General features: G+C 45.8%; 1 protein-coding gene across 1 annotated transcript in view; it reads left to right on the top strand.

Annotated features, from left to right (window-relative positions):
* The window catches only part of TAF4B (TATA-box binding protein associated factor 4b), a 153,985-nt gene extending 137,114 nt beyond the window's left edge, over positions 1-16,871 (top strand). The window contains exon 15 of the mRNA XM_082698893.1: positions 14,211-16,871. Coding sequence (XP_082555019.1) covers positions 14,211-14,222 — 12 coding nt within the window. The 3' untranslated portion in view covers positions 14,223-16,871. The remainder of the gene's footprint in view (positions 1-14,210) is intronic.
* Positions 16,872-17,374: the final 503 nt, after the last annotated feature.

Raw genomic sequence — 17,374 nt, 5'->3', positions numbered from 1 at the left:
GGTACATTGTGTCATTTCCAGGGCTTCTGCCATTATCAAAAAGTGGGTGGTGCTGGGCTAGACCCCAGTCAAAGAACAACTCAAGCATTGTTACTCATCTGTATTGAGCTGTAGAAGTTTCTTAATGAATTTCCACAAATAGGGTGACTTCGAACAACAGAAACATTTTTTTCACAGTTCTGGAGGCCAGAAGTCTGAAGTCCAGGTGTTAGAAGCGCCAGGTTCCCTCCATGGGCTCTAGGAGAGAGCTTTCCTTGCCTGTCCAACTACTGGTGGCTTTTGATGTTCCTTGGCCACGGTAGTAGAATGCCAGCGTCTGCTTCCATCTTCACATTGCTTCTGTGTCTTCTGTGTCCTTTTTTTCTTATAAAGACACCTAGCCATTGGATTTAGGGCCTACTCTAATTCAGTATGATCTCATCTTGGCCCTTAACCAACATCTATCTGCAAAAGACTATTTCCAAATAGGGTCCATTGTGAGATTTCAAGTGGACATGAATTTGGGGTGGGGTTGGGTGGGGGAGAATGACACTATTCAGCCCACTGCAGGAGGATCCTATATGTGATTAAGTATTCCTGATACTTCTGTTTTCTGCCTTTGACTTCAATAACAGTGAGAAGTTAATGGTTGTTAAAATGGAAAGGGCTGATTTTGTAACTCTTTACAGTGGAGACTTAGAAGCTTGACTTCTGTCAAGATGTCTGTCCTTATCCCCTCTTTTCTTCCCCTTCAGGCAAAGCCTTTGGTGGCTTTGTTCTGAGAAATGTATCTTTGATGTATTTTGATGTGCTGTCCTAGTGTTTAGAGTAGTGTATTCAAGTGAATCTGCCTCCTATATTTTGGGGGGAAGGAAAGGAAGGAGCAAAGTCCAGAATTCCTGGGGAGAGACCCATCACCAAGGACGGACTTGGAAACTGGAGAAACGTCAAGAATAGCTTCATTGACTAATCACAGACAGGGCATTAGCCTCTGAAACTGGGAGTTAATACTGAGTTCTAAATCTTGGGTTAGGGGGTGTCTGGGTGGCTCAGAGGGTCAAGCCTTAGGGGCTCAGGTGAAGATCTCAGGGTCCTGGGATCAAGCCCCACATCGGGCTCTCTGCTTCTGCTTGGCAGGGAGCCTGCTGCCTCTCTGCCTACTTGTGATGTCTGTCTTTCAATAAATAAAAAACCTTTACATCTTGGGTCACTATAGGCAGTTCAGGTTTTTATCAGATTTCTTCTGAGATAGAATATTTAAAAGATCCTAACTAATTTTAAAAGAATGTGTATTTTGCCTATTACAGCTTTAAGAAGCCATCCTCTCTTTTTTCTTACAGATTTACTAAATAACCAGGCAGACGGTTGGCAGTGCTTTTGGGGAAAGGCCTTTAGAAGTCTGCATATACTCCAGGGAGAGCCCCACAGGAAAGTCTATTGAATGCAGTATGTAAAGGTCAGAAAACAGCAGCCTTTGCCTAAAATATTAGCATAGGAACAATCATTGAGCAGATTCTCAAAACTTGTTTTCATGGCTCAGTGTCTTCAGTTATCTCAAGGGAAGACTGAAATCTCAGGTTTCTAAGATCGAGTTTTAATCTCTCTTTTTGGAAGATGCAGAGGCAGGCGTGGGGGAGTAGGAAAGATACCAATCAAGCAAGACAGTAAGATGTTGCATCCTCTATCCAGTTAAAGCTGTGGCAAGGTTACCGAGTGACAGTTGCTAAGGGACAGACTAGGTTACCAAGATGAGCTTGTCTGTTGAACAAGATGTTAATGTGGTCTAGTCCACCACATTTAAGTATAAATCCACTTAAAATCAAGCCATGCGTTTGCAGCCCAAAGTTCTGGATATTTCTGAGGCTATTAAAGGTTATCTAACCCCATCTAATAAAAGAACTCCCTTCATCATCCCTGAAACAGGTCCTCTACTTGAATAGTGCCCTTGGTGATGACCTTAGTATCTTACACAAGCCATACTTGAATTATCCTGTTATTTCTATATTCTGCCTTGGTTTTTTTTTGTTTGTTTGTTTTGTTTTGTTTTGTTTTTAAAGATTTTATTTATTTATTTGACAGAGAGAAATTACAAGTACACTGAGAGGCAGGCAGAGAGAGAGAGAGAGAAGGAAGCAGGCTCCCTGCTGAGCAGAGAGCCCGATGCGGGACTCGATCCCAGGACTCTGAGATCATGACCTGAGCTGAAGGCAGCGGCTTAACCCACTGAGCCACCCAGGCGCCCCTATTCTGCCTTGGTTTAATTTGAAATCTGCCTCCCTGTAATTTAGTATTTGGGGTCCACTTCTATACTGTTAAGTTACATAACAGTAGCAATTTCTCAAGTACTGACTTTCAGGTACGGGGCCATACTAAGCATTCCATCTGTGTGCTATCTAAACCCTGCCCCTCCACACCCCCCGACACACACAGCCTCATGAGAGAGTGGCAGGGACCTATTTCCTCCTGCATGCACAGCTAGACCATGAGTCTCCTTTAGTTAAATGTGGCCATGTGTCTGAAGTCTGACCAAAGACCCGTAGGGAGAAGTGATGTGCAACATTTCCAATCTGGCTCAAGACCACCCGCCTGAAGATGGCAGAGCCACCAGATACAAGGAACCTTGGCTCACTGAGTTGTGGCTTGGAGCAAAACTGCCTGTTGACCAAGAGCACCATTTTGGCCTACATGCAAGCGGGAAATAAACATCTCATGTGTAAACAACTAACGGTGTATCTATTCTCGCAGTTCATACAGCTGAATTAACACTCCAGATAGCTGCTGCTTGTAGGATTTCTGCTTCACAGATAAGGACACTGGTGTGGCAAGAGAGGAAATGATTTAGCAGAAGTCACAGAGAAAAGAGTTGAATTGGGATTTGAACCTAGGTTTCTCCAAACCCAGCAACTCCACTCTTGTTTGATTCCTACACTGAGCCAGGGCAGGGTTGGGGGGAAGGGCGTGGATTTGTTGTTTTATTTGTTTGTTAATGCTTCAGAGCTAATCTCTGATCCATGTGATAGAACTTTCTTTAACTATGTGAGGATAACTCTCCTTTCCTTTCCTTTCCTTTCCTATGTTTCATGTCAGCAACTGAAGGGACCCAGTTCAATTCTCACAATGGTCACCTAGATTTCTCAGTATTTTAATTGTTCCCTTGGCTGTATTCCACCACACGAAAGGCCACATTAAAATGTGGTTGCCACACTCCACGCAACACAGCCCACGGGGCTTAGAGAGTTGGGAGGGTTGCAAGCCCCTTTGCTATTTAGGGCAGAAGTCCATAGTGCTATTGGTGCAAAGTCAGATTGTGGACGTACGAGGGTTGTGGCTAATGACTCACCCCAGGGCTTTTTCATGCTCATGATTCCAAGAGGAGCCGGGGGCCAGCAGCTTCTCCTTACCTAGGAATTAGTTAGGAACATGGTATGTCAAGGCCCATCCTGACCTACTGAATCAGAACCTGTATTTTAGCAAGATCCCCAGATGATTCCTCGGCTCCCTGAAGCTGGAGAAGCACTGCTCTGATTGCCTTTATCAACCTGAAGAGAAAACCTCATATGTTCTGCCGTGCTTCCTTCTGTTTTGGCCTGTTGGTTCTAGCCACAGTCATTTAAATTTTGATTCTGTGATGTACAGAGGACATTTGAGTTCAAGTTAATAAATCAACGATATCATTATCCCTCTCAGCCTGTGTCACCCACTCGTTTCCTAAGCACACTTTATGCATTCATTCGAGTTGCCTACCATGTGCTGACTAGGATAGGACCCACTATAAAACTGTGAAGCCTGTTGCTTCCCTCCAACATCAGACCATTAACCTGCTCTGATAGCACTCCACAGCCAGCTGTGCCTGTATCAGATCGATCACGCCACTGCCGAGTTCATAGTGTTTCCATGAGCAACTCCGGAGAATGCGCTCGGTGTTACTCACCACCTAGCCTGTGCTTAGCCAGCCCAGCTGCCTTCTCGGAAGAAGAGCCTAATAATGGTTTGGAAGATCCACACAACGGGAGGTGGAAACAACAGAAATCTATTTTGGGGGTGTTCCCCCACCCAAAGTACTTCAGAATGTAGCTGTATTTGAATACAGGGTCTTTAAAGATGTAGTTAAACTAAAATGAAGTCTTTGGAGTGGCCCTAATCCAATATGACTGCTGTCCTTAGAGGAGGAGAGTAGGACCCTGTATGAGTACAGCAAGAAAACCATGTGAGGACACAGCAAGAAGGCACCATCTACATCATCTACAAGCTAAGGAGAGGGCCTCAGAAGAACCCAGCCCTGCTGCCATCTCGATCTTGGACTTGGCCCCAGGATCATGAAAAAATAGATTTCTGTTGCTTCAGCCCCCCATTTCGTGATACTTTGTTATGGCAGTCAGGCTAACTAGTAGACCCTTCCCTCCCCTCTTCTGCCATTACTTTTTGGCAGAGTTGATCATCTGGCTCTAGCAGGATGAGCTGAGGTGGAACCTTAACGGTATGAGAAATGTGGGCATAAATGATACATTAATAATGCCTCGGGGTGTTTGCTGCAGTAAAGTTTTAGGTGAAGTAAAGGATGGCTTTGAATGGAAGAATCAGTCGACTGGGTGGCTTAATTAAGCATCTGCCTTCAGCTCCGGTCTTGATCCTAGGGCCCTGAGATCGAACATTAGGCTCCCTGCTCAGAGGAGAGCCTGCTTCTCCCTCTGCCTCACCTGTTGCTCCCCCTGCTCATGTCCTATCTCTCTCTGTCAAATAAATAGATAAAAATCTTAAAAGAAGAATCACCACGAGGGTCACAAGCTACATAGGAATGTTCAAGGTGTCTGCATTCATGAGATTTAATCAAAGCCGACAGGAAAAGTCCGTATACAGCACCCTGAACCACGCTGCTAGGAGAACTGAAAAAATGATTCACCATTCAGCACAAACTCTGGCATCCCTGTCATCTTGTCTTCTCGATGTCAGAATCCCCTTCTCTCAACTCCAGTGCTTCCGATGGGGCAGTGCCCCAGCCACGCCACCCCTGCTTCTCCTACTAATGTTTCTGCTACTGTTTTTGTTCTCTCTTTATACTGCCTTCTTGGACATGTTTGCATCTGGGCACAATTCTCTCTCTGTGCATCACATTCAAACCTGAGAGAGGAAGTGGTTAGGTCTATTAAATGTTCTTCCTCTTGGATATACATCCTTATTGGATGTGAGTTTTGTGCTGAACTACCTCATAGGTTCTGGCCAGCCTATAGATGGCTGCTCCAGTGTCAGGGGCTAATGCAGACAGCTGTGGCTGGCATGGCCAGTGTCACAGGTAGAAAACAAGACAAATCTCATGCAAGAAAGTGCCCTTGGCGGTCTTGTTAGAGGGAGGCTTTGGCACTGCAGATATTCTACACCCTTGTCGCTCAAAGTGCGGCGGGTGAACCAGCAGCAGCATGGCATCACCAGGAACTTGTTGGATGCAGAACCTTGGCCCCTCCCCCAGAGCTGCTGGGTCAGAATCTGCACTTTACCAGATGCCCGGGAGACTTGGGATCGTACAATACATCACATCTCACGACACTACCAACTCTCTCATTGATATTTTTAGTAAATCTGGTCTTTTCTATTAGGTTTGCTTAAAACTTCATACCCCTCTGGGTCAGATCAGATCCAGGCTTGGGAATTTTATGGCTGTACTGAACCTTAGCCATACAGTCAGATTTCAGAATAAGACAGGGAAGCCCAGAGAGATGAGGTGATTTGCCTGGAAACCATGACACTTGAATGCACTTAATTATGCAGCATTTTCTAGGGACACTGGTAATATAAAAATATATTTTCTTATGCAAGCTGGCAGTGCTGTGTCAGTTTCTAAGGCAAATACTGGGTCTAAAGTTAAAGTAACGAGTGACTTAGCTAGCTACATCTATTAACTGTATCCAAAGCGGTCAATGCCATGGAGGGTTGGAGAAAAGTTACAAGGATTGTCTGCCAAAGAGAAACACCACCACTCTTCCAGTGAGAGGGGCCAAGGCTTGGCAGTTTTCTCTACCTGGCCTTCCTCTCTTAGGAGAGGGTAGTAAAGCTTGTTGCATTTGTAAGAAAATTCTCCCCCATCTTTGACATTTTAAATTTCCATTTTGACTTGCATCAGAATGCCTTGGGCCCCCCAAGTTTTTCATCCACGATGATAAAAGTAATTGCAGCATTCTCAGCAATAACAGATAACTGCGGCACTCGAGGCCGACTGCGTAGATGAGCTATGTAGGTTACATTGAGATTATGATTCTGAAAAAAGTGTACAATTACAATCTTGGGGGCTGACCCCCATGAATTTCCCATTTGATTCATAAATCCATCTTATACTTTAAAATATCTCTCTTGGGCTCTGTAAGGGTCATCATTCATCCAAGACTTACCTATAAAATAACCCTTTACAGAGTTTTGAGGGGGTGGAATTAGACACATGAATACTTGAAAGAACTTCAGAGAGCTTGGAACAAGCACATCATTTTACAGAAGAGAAAACTAATGCCCATGAAATGTCGGTGGCAAAGCGGGAGCTGGACCCCAGTGAGGGGGGACAGTCCAAAGGCCAGTCGAGTGTCACCTGCAGCTGTGAGCCTGCAGGAGGGAGTGGGCCGACAGTCTGACATCTGGGCATTTGCTTGGGCACCATGGCCAAATATTTGCACCCGTTCACCAGGGACAGGTCTTCCTGCCTTTGGCTCTTCCTTCCCGATAGGAAGGTCCTGTTTCGTAGGTTGGATACACTTCAATGCACTCTCCCGTTGTCCCTCCGTGTGTGGTAGTGCTGCTCTTGTCTCTAAATTTCTTGTGTTCATTGATTTTGCCATGCGCCCAACAGACATTTATTTGGTGCCTGCTGTAGACCAAGCAGTACATCTCCTACAGGGGTGTGCCCGGGTAGAGAGCGCACGTGCCCTACCTCTAGCAGCTCCCTCCATAGCAGGTGATTGGAACACAGTGTGCCAAGGGTGAAGGATGAACTGAGCACTGTGGGAGGGTGTCAGTTGCTGTTAGCATCCTCCTGTTTTTCTCCCCTTTTCTGCATTCAGTTTCCTTTTCTTTTTGAAAAAGGATAAACACCAGATAGCTTAAGGATAGAACTTTTATTTTATCACATGTCCATTGTACTCCAAACACTGTGACAGGTAGACAGAGATGAGCCACACGGGGGAGACAAACCTGTCACCAAATAACTGTGGTGTGTGCTGAGTGCTGGGACAGAGGATGTGTGAGGCTCTGTGGGGTACACAGGAGGGCCTGTTCTTCACGAGATGGGGCCTGGGGACCCTTTCTGCTTCAAGGAAAGAGGTTGTGCAGGCAGAAGGCAAAGGCACTGTGATGTGTCTTACTTGGGGAATACTTTAGTCACTAAGGCCGGAGCATGTCAAGTGCAAAGGACAGAATGACATTGTTCATAAGCCACGTTCAAGGAGTCCGGGAGTTTGCCGGACTCTCTTGTCAGATTCCACTGGTGGTGGCGTAGGGCCTGTATCCAGACTCAAAGCCCTGTAATTACAGTATGCTGATGGTACGCACACGGCACATGAGAGGTAAGAGCCACTTGAACGTAGGTGCTAGAGGTCCTCCGCTTTGACAGTCTCCGCTTTGGCCCGCAGGTCACACACACCAGCCCACCTCCATTCGTTGGCGTTGGTCTTTCCTGCGTGGCAGGATTAATGACAGGACATCTCACGATGGCCCTACCTGCCTGCCAGGCACCATCCCTGAGAGAACAGCCAGTGGGTGGGTCACTGTCCTGCTGCCTGAGCCGGCATGTGAAGGGGACCCCTGTTGAGCCCCGGGACTGGTGGGGGTGGGTTAAGGCTAAGGACACAGCTCCAGGTTGGGGCGGGTCCCCTGAGGCCCCACTTGACTTGCGTTGTGCTAACAAGAGAAGTTCCCCATTCGCTGCAACCTTGCTTCAGGTAAAGTCCACATTAGGTTAGAGGTCTGAAGGTGGAGGGAGTGTTTGTGGACCCTGATGGGAGTGGGGGCGGTGGTCAGTGCCAGCAGGGGTCCCCTCCCCAGGCACTTGGCACCTGGGAAGCTTCTCAGCTGCGTGCCAGGTAGCTTGAGCCTGAGGGAGGAAGTGCCCACAGAAGCCTTAATTAGGGCTTTTATCATCATTTTTAAGCTCCTCTGGAATGGAAATTCTGGAAGTCAGCAGGAGCCAAACCGGCTGGGCAGGGCCTGGTGGTTGTTCTGACTGTTGGTGGCAGCACAGGCTGCCTCTCAGTCCCAGGCATGGTCCCGGGCTCTTCCCAGAGGGCTTACTTAGGTGGATCCTCCAAGTGCAGAGCCCTTTGAAGGAGCCAGAGCCAGAAGCTTTGCTTGTGCCATGTGAACCATGAACTTGGCAAAGCCTTTTCAAACATGTTCTATAATTAAGACTCCTGTGGCTTCCTAGGCACCCGTGCATGGGTCCGGGAGCCTCACCAAAGCCATTCTTTCCCCCATGCAGCTCTGACCTGGAGATCACCTGTACCTCCTGCCATAGCCCCCTCTCCTTCCAGCCTTGGGCTCCAGTGGGTTCCCAACCATTTCTCTGCACTGGACTGGATGCTGTCTCACCACATCAACCAGAAAGCTGAAGGGAGAAGCTTGGCCATTGCCTTTCCCAACACCCTATTGTTCTGGGAGTGAAGCCCTGGGACCCACAAAGAGAGATCCTTCTACCCCTGACTGGAGCCCCACCTCGTCCACTGCAGCACCATCCAGAGGCCTGTTAACCAATGGGCTTCCTAGTCATTTGGCCAGGGGAACTAGTTTACTGACTAGTAGCCTAGCCTGTCCATTATGGGAAGGGGTTCAAGAGAAGAAAGCCCTTCCAAGCTAACACCATAGGTCAGCCCCAAGGGGTTGTGCCTGGATTTATGGCTGCGAGGGAGATTAGATGGACAGCCTCACCCTTGTGGCTCTCACCACCCAGGCTCAAAGGGAAGCCCCAAGTTACAACAGGGCCAGGGGATATTACTTGAGATTTGGGTAGAGGCTCCCCACTGCCCCCAGCTCACAAACCACATTGTCAGAGGCCTCGTCACTGCACAGCCCAGAAATGTGGGGCTGGAGTTCAGGACGATCAAGACATTTATTTTGCACCTCAGTGTGGGACAGGAGGCCAACAGTGCCCCTGAGATGCACCCCCAAGAAGAACTTGAAGGAGAGGGTATAGCTCAGGGCAGAGGGAGGGTCACCGTGGCCCTATAGTCAGGGCCAAGGCTTCCAACGCAAAATCCGAATGCATGCTTTGACATCAAGGACCTCCCTCTGCTGTCTCCATACTACAGCACTTGTCCCACTGGCGGCCTCCAAGGCCGGGTTCCTGGGGCATTTCAGGCTGCCCATGTTTCTCACGACTCACCCACCTGGATGGCGGAGGGAAGCCATGGGAGGACAGCAGAGAGGGGGATGGCAGGAAAGAGTGAGGAGGGCACAGCGGGCAGCTCTGCCCCCCACGTGACCGAGGAGCCTGCCCTCCTGTGCACCTTCCTCTCCTCTCCGGCCTCTGCGAGTCCTCTGTGCCAGGGGAGGGATGCCTGCCTTGTGGGATCATTGCATGACTCAGTATGCAAATGGCCAGGGCCCTGGCTGGGGCGGATGAGTTGCTTAGCCAACGAAAAGGTAAGCGAACACACAGCTTTCCTACTAATTCTGACACCCTGTAGATACTGCCTTCCAATCCAGGACAACCTCTGCTTCAAGAATTGCAGATTTAATTTGACAAAGTATAATATCCATTCATGACAAAAATGCCCAGCCAAGTAGGTTGAGAGGGAATATACTTCGACATAATAAAGGTCACATGTGAAAAACCCACAGCTAACATCCTCAATGGGGAAAAACGGAGAACTTTTCCTCTCTGGTCAAGAAAAAGACAGGGATGTCCACTCTCATCAGTCTTCTTCAACATAGTCCTGGAAGTCCTAGGCTTAGCAATCAGACAAGAAGAAATAAAAGGCATCCAAAGCAGCAAGGAAAAAGTAAAACTTCCATTATTTGCGGATGACATATTATGTCATAAGACCACCAAACAACTGCTAGAACTGATAAACGAATTCAGTAAAGTCACAGAATATAAAATCAATGTACAGAAATCTGTGACAGAAAAGAGAACTTCAGGAATCAATCCATTTATAATGGTACCTAAGACTCCTAGGAGTAAACCCAACCATAGGTGAAAGACCTGTATGCTGAAAATCATAGAAGGCTCATGAAAGGAATTGAAGATGAGACAAAGAAATGGAAGGACAGTCCATGCTCCTCCTGGATTAGAAGAATAAATATTATTAAAATGTCTATGCTATCTAAAGCAATCTTCACATTTAATGCAATCCCTATCAAAATGCCACCAGCATTTTTCACAGAGCTAGAGCCAACAATCCTAAAATTTGGATGGAACCACAAAAGACCCCGAATAGCCAAAGAACCTTGAAAAAGAAAAGCAAAGCTGGAGGCATCACAATTCTGGACTTCAAGCTCTATGACAAAGCTATAGTCATCAAGACAGTATGGTACTGGCACCGAAACAGACACATAGATCATTGGAACAGAATAGAGAATCCAGAAATGAACCATTAGCTATATGGTCAATTATTCTTGATGAAACAGGAAAGAATATCAATAGGAAACAGACAGGCTCTTCAACAAATGGTGTTGGGAAAACTGGACAGCCACATGCAGAAGAATGAAAGTGGACCACTTTCTTACACCACACACAAAAACAAATTCAAAATGGATTAAGGACCTAAATGTGATACATAAAACCATACAAATCCCAGAGGAGAACACAAACAGTAACTTCTCTGACATCGGCCATAGCGATTTCTTTCTAGATATGTCTCCTGAGGCAAGGGAAACAAAAGCAAAAATTAACTATGGGGAGCGCCTGGCTGGCTCAGTCGGTACCACCTGAAACTCTTGATCTCAGGACCCTAAGTTCAAACCCCAGCCTGGATATGAAGCCTACTTTAAAAAAAATAATAAGGGGTGCCTGGGTGGCTTAGTCATTAAACGTCTGCCTTCAGCTCAGATCATGATTCCCAGGGTCCTGGGATCGAGTCCTGCATCTGGCTCCCTGCTCAGTGGGAAGCCTGCTTCTCCCTCTCCCACTCTCTCTTCCACTCCCCCTGCTTGTGTTCCCTCTCTCACTCTCTGTCCAATAAATAAAATCTTAAAATAATAATAATAAACTATTGGGACTACATCAAAGTAAAAAGCTTTGCAGCATGAAGGAAACAATCCCACAAAACAAAAAGGCAACTTAACAAAAGGGAGAAGATATTTGCAAATGACATATCTGATAAAAGGTTAGTATTCAAAATACATAAAGAACTTATAAAACTCAACACCCAAAAAATGAATAATCCAATTTAAAAATGGGCAGAAGACATGCATAGACATTTTTCCAAAGAGGACATCCAGATGGCCAACCGACATATGAAAAGATGCTCAACATTACTCATCATGAAGGAAATGAAAATCACCATAATGAGCTATCACCTCACACCTGTCAGAATGGTTAAAATCAACAACACAAGAAAGAACAGGTGTTGGCGAGGATGTGGAGAAAGGGGAAGCCTCTTATACTGTTGGGAATGCAAGCTGGTGCAGCCACTCTGGGAAACTGTATGGAAGTTCCTCAACAAGGTAAAAATAAAACTACCCTAGAGTCCAGCAATTGTACTACTAGGTATTTACCCAAATAATATAAATACACTAATTCAAAAGGCACACATGCACCCTGATGTTTACAGCAACATTATCCACAATAGCCGAATTATGGATAACAGCCCAAGTGCCCATCGATTGATGAGTGGATAAAAAAGAGTGGTATATATGCAACGGAATATTACTGAGTCATAAAAAGAATGAAATCTTGCCATTGCAATAACATGGATGGAGCTAGAGAGTATTAATGCTAAAGGAAATAAGTCAGAGAAGGACAAACACTATATGATTTCACTCATATCTGGAATTTAAGAAAACAAACACGGGGGAAAAAAAGAGAGAGAGAGAGAGAGAGAGAGCCAAACCAAGAAACAGACTCTGAACGATAGAGAACAAACTACTGGTTACCAGAAGGGAGGTGGGTAGAGGGTAGATAGGTGACGGGGATCAGGGAGAGTACTTGTGACCAGCACCCGGGGTCCTATGAAAGTGTCCAATCACTATAGTGTCCTCCTAAACTAACAGAGCACTGTATGGTAACTAACTGAAATTGAAATTAAAAAAAAAAAAAAAAAAAAAAGACTAGCAGCTTTAGGGAAGTTTGGTGAGAGAGGATTGTGAAATCTTCCCTGGCAGGGAGTCTGGAGTTTGGTAATGTGTCTTGAGAGGCCAGTCGGTGAGCCTGCGCAGGAAAGAGCAGAACGCGGGGGGTTCGCTGCCTCCGCGTGGCCCCTCTGCAAGTTCCCGGCGCCCCCGGGCCAAAACTCTTCAGGGTCTAAATAAACAAGAGCGAATGCAATCTATGAAACAGAACCAGGGGAGTGTCTTTTCATCCTGGATTTAACAATTTCGAACTTTCATCTGATGTTTTTTTTCAAGGGAGTGGAAGGGGGAAAGTCTTAGTTCTTAATAAAAAAACAGATCTGGGCGTCTTCTATAGAGCCGAGGCCTCTGGTGCTGGACCTGGAGCCTTTGAGCTCCGAGAGTTTATTGTAAACATCAGTATGGCCAAAACCCACAACTGAGTGCTGTTATTGGGAAGTGGGTGGATGGGTGATTTTTTTTTTTTTTTAAATTCAACAAATAATGTGGCTTGTCTCTGTATCTTGACTTCTCCTGGGTTCTGAATTTGCCAAGCTGGTCAATCTCTTTTATGGGTAAATATGTGCCCATTTTATTAAAACAAAAGTCTCTTAAAATGCAGATGGTATGCTTCCTGCTTGCGAGGCCTCGCAAGATTCCTTGTTGCAACCCAAGCGGGCGTGTTACTTTGATAGTGGTATGAAATAACCTTAACTTTGCCTGGGGATATTTATAACAAAACATGCAGAATTATTGCACCATAAAGCCTGCTTCACTGATTCTTGCTGATTAAAAACTTTTTTTTAAGGCTAATGTAATAAAAACCAAAAAGACCCAACAGCTGGAGATCTGAAGACAGTCCAACTGGAGCCACGGAGACTCCCGGCCCTCCCCTGCAACACCCCCCCCCCCAACCTTTGATTCAAACCCTGAGCCTGGAGAAGCCAGACCAGCTCCACGGGGCCCCTTCCCAGTTAGCTTCATGCATCACCTACCTTCCCGCCCCAAGCCGAGGCAAAGAATGAATGGCCGGATGGGCTTGTCTTTCTGCCATGCCGGAGGTCAGTGCCAAGTTCTGCTCCAGGAAAAACTAAGGCAGAGCAATCGCGGTATTAGGCGAGGTCGACCTATTCCACCCTGTCCCCTGAAAGACAGGCCAAACAGGACGGAGGCCCTTTTGGTGGATGGGAGAACCGTACAAGGATGAGAAGTTGGTAGGAGCTGACATAATTCCTTCCCAGGTGCCCATTTACCAGGCACATCCTCAAGGGCGCTGTGAAATCGGGCCCTGGTTTTATCCCTGTTGGCTATTGGCCAGAATCAAACTGGTTCCATCAGGCGGTGAGAGTAGACGCAGTATTTATGAACCGGTGTTTTCAGTGTGAATCCTCATTTTCTTTGGGTGCTATGATGAGCGTTCCCATTAGCCTCTCCCACGTGGAGACTTCCTTGTCTTCGGGGCCCTAAACCCTCCCACCACACCCCGTTCCCTTTTCTTGCCTCCCCTGGCGCACGTGCATGCACACACACACACACAACTTCACACATTCACAATCCTCAGTCCACCAGGGTCAGAGGGGACCCTGCCTCTAGCTCAGCTGGAAAACCTGTTTTACAAATAAAAATAAAAACAAAATCATTTGCTTATTCCTGAGGGGTGACCAAAGAACATTACGACATGTTCTTCCCAAGTCCCGTGGGACTTAAGGCTTGGGCTTAGGTGTCCTGGGTATTGCTATCCTGGGTAACTCACACTGACTGTTTAACAAGACGGAGTAGACTAAAAAGACTAATGATTCAGCACCTACTTTAAACACAAGCTCATCGCTCTTACCTCTGGGGTCCCCTGGGTACCCTTCGTGTCCCACGCCCTCTCTCCTCTCAGACGTGATTAATCATCCTGGGTTGTGTGTTCATCATTCCCTTGCTTTTCTGAATATTTTCACGTATCCTGGTATTTCTAACGGGAGGATGCCGTTTGTATGTTTCAGGACCTTACATGATGTTCTTCTGCGACTCACTTCTTCCTGCCAACGTCCAGCCGCTGGTTTTCCAGACGTCTCTGCTCTGCTACATACATCCTAGACATGTCTCCTTAGTCAAGACTTTCTCTAGAAGTGAACCTGCTGAGATCCAGGCTATGTACATCTTCAGTTTTCTAAAGTGGCTTGGTCAGTCCCCAGTCTGCCCTGGAGTGTACGGAGTAAAGAGTACTATTTGTTTCCTTACCAACACTTGATACTGTTTTTAATGTCTGCCAATCTGGTGGGCAGGAAGTGATTGCTTACTGTGGTTTTGACTTGAATTCTACTGTTGGCTAATGAAGATGGGTACCTTTTAAAATGCAAATTAGCCTTTGTGCCACACATCTGCAAATATTCTGCCCATTTTTTCTTAATGGGTTGATAGGGGTTCTTTATATATTTTAGAGACCAATCTTTAAGCAACTATGTATGTTGTAAATATATACTCCCATTTTTGGCTTATTATTTCACTCTATGGTGTGTTTCGATGAACAGAAGTTGTTAATTTTTAGAATGCAATTCTTAAATCTTTCCCTTTAGAAATTGTATAATTGTGGGGAGCCTGGGTGGCTTGGTTGGTTAAGCGGCGAACTCTTGGTTTTGGCTCAAGTCATGATCTCAGGGTCTGGAGATGGAGCCCTGAGTTGGGCCTGTGCTCAGTGGGGAAATCTTAGATTCCCTCTCTCCCTCTGCTCTCCCCACCCTGCTGGCATGTGTGATTTCAGAATCCTTCTTCTCTACTACATACAAGTTCATAAAGATAGTCGTCTATTTTGTCTTCTGAAAGTTTTATCATTTTGTCTTTGCATTCAGCTGTTTAGCTCACCTGAAAATGATTTTTTTTAAAAGACATTATTTCTTTATTTGAGACACAGAGAGAGAGCATGAGCAAGGGGGACTGGCGGGGGGGTGGGGGGAAGCAGACTCCCTGCTGAGTAGAGAGCCCCATGTGGGCCTCCATCTCAGGACCCTGGGATCAGGACCTGAGCTGAAGGCAGATGCTTAACCCACTGAGCCACCCAGGTGCCCATGAAATTGATTTTTTTTTTTAATGGTGTGAGTTTACGGTCCAATTTTAATTTTTCCTCCATATGGATAAAGAATTGTTCTACCAATTTATTGAATAATTTGTTTTTTCCCATGATTGGTAATGCTACCAATTTCAGATATGTATTAGTTTCTTTGAGGCTCTCAGTTCTTAAGGTCTCTTTGCCTGCTCTAGTACTGCACTGTTTCATTTACAATGACTTAATTAAGATAGATAATTTTATTTATTTATTTGACAGGCAGAGATCACAAGTAAGCCGAGAGGCAGGCAGAGAGAGAGGAGAAAGCAGGCTCCCTGCTGAGCAGAGTGCCCGATTTGGGGCTCGATCCCAGGACACTGAGATCATGATCTGAACTGAAGGCAGAGACTTTAACCCACTGAGCCGCCCAGGCACCCCAAGACAGATCATTTTTAATGCAAGTTCTGCACCTCTCCTCACTGGTCTTCTGCAAGCGTATCTTGGCCATTGGGGTGCCTCGGTGGCTCAGTCGGTTAGGCGTCTGCCTTTGGATTAGGTCATGATTCCGGGGTCCTGGGATCAAGTCCTGAGTAGGGTTCTCTGCTCAGTAGGAAGTCTGCTTCTCCTCTCTGCCTGCTGCTCTCCTGCTTATGCTCTCTCTCTAATATAAATAAATAAGACCTTAAAAAAAAAGGAGTGTCTTGGCAATTAAGCTGTTCTTGTCCCTTTGTACTTCCATATAAATTTTAGAACCAGTTCGTTAAGTTCCACAAAAACGCTGTCAGTATTTTGATTGGAATTGAATGGAATCTGTAGATGAATTTAGGAGAAATCAGTATCTTTGCTGATCAAAAATTTTTGACACTACTTTAAATTATATCTTAATTGTTTTTTTTAAAGATTTTTTATTTTATTTGACACAGAGATCACAAATAGGCAGAGAGGCAAGAGGGGGTGTGGAGCAGGCTCCCTGCTGAGCAGAGAGCCCTATTCGGGGCCTGATCCCAGGGCCCTGGGATCATGACCTGAGCTGAAGGCAGAGGCTTTAATCCACTGAGCCACCCAGGTGCCCCATTTAATTGGTTTTTTTTTTAAGAATTTATTTATTTATTTATTTGACAGAGAGAGGTCACAAGTAGGCAGAGAGACAGGCAGAGAGAGAGAGAGAGAGAGAGAGAGAGAAGGAAGCAGTCTCCCCGCTGAGCAGAGACCTGATGCGGGACTCGATCCCAGGACCCTGAGATCATGACCTAAGCCGAAGGCAGAGGTTTAACTGAGCCACCCAGGAGCCCCATTTAATATTTTTGAAATGAATTTTCTAGCATTTGTTTTTGACAGATGAAAATACAACTGAGCTTTATTTTATATTAGCACCCTACTAGAATCCCATCAGTACTAATATTACTTTCTGTAGGTTTTTTAGGATTGGGTTTGAAACAATCGTATCATCTGCAAATAACAACAGCTTGATTTTTTTCCTTTGCAATCTTTGCACTTTTTCTTTCCTCCCCCCCACCCGCGTTATTGGTGTGAATCTTCAAAATGGATTGAAATAGTGAGAGTGGATGCATTCACCTTATACCTGATATTAAAGGGAATACATACGATGTTTCACCATTAATGAAGAAGTCTGTAGAATGGTGTCGAAGAAAATCCTTTACATCCTTAGGTTGTTATGAGTTGTTTTGTTTGTTTTATTTATTTACTCATTAAAAAATTTTTTATTTTATTTATTTTAGAGAGAGGGCGAGTAACTGAGCAGTGGGGGGGCAAGTAACTAACTCTCTCTTAGGGAGAGAGAAACCTAAGCCGACTCTGTGCTGAGTTGGGAGCCTCATGTGGGACTCGATCTCATGACCCTCAGGTCACTGCCTGAGCCTAAACCAAGAGTCAGATGCTTAACCACCTGTCCATCCAGTTGTCCCTATGTATTTATTTTCAAAAGATTTTTAAAGTTATTTTAGAGAGAGACAGAGAGAGCATGAGTGAAGGGAAGGACAGAGGGAGAGAGACAAGCAGCCTCCTCGCTAAGTGGGGAGCTGAACAGAGCTCAATTCCAGGACCCTGAGATCATGACCTGAGTCCGAGTGAGACCAACTGACTGAGCCACTCAGGCACCCCTGT

This window comes from Mustela nivalis, assembly GCF_964662115.1.
Source record: "Mustela nivalis genome assembly, chromosome: 14".
NCBI lineage: Eukaryota > Metazoa > Chordata > Mammalia > Carnivora > Mustelidae > Mustela > Mustela nivalis.
The sequence above is the reverse complement of the archived record's forward strand: the minus strand, read 5'-3'. Positions and strand labels throughout refer to the sequence as shown.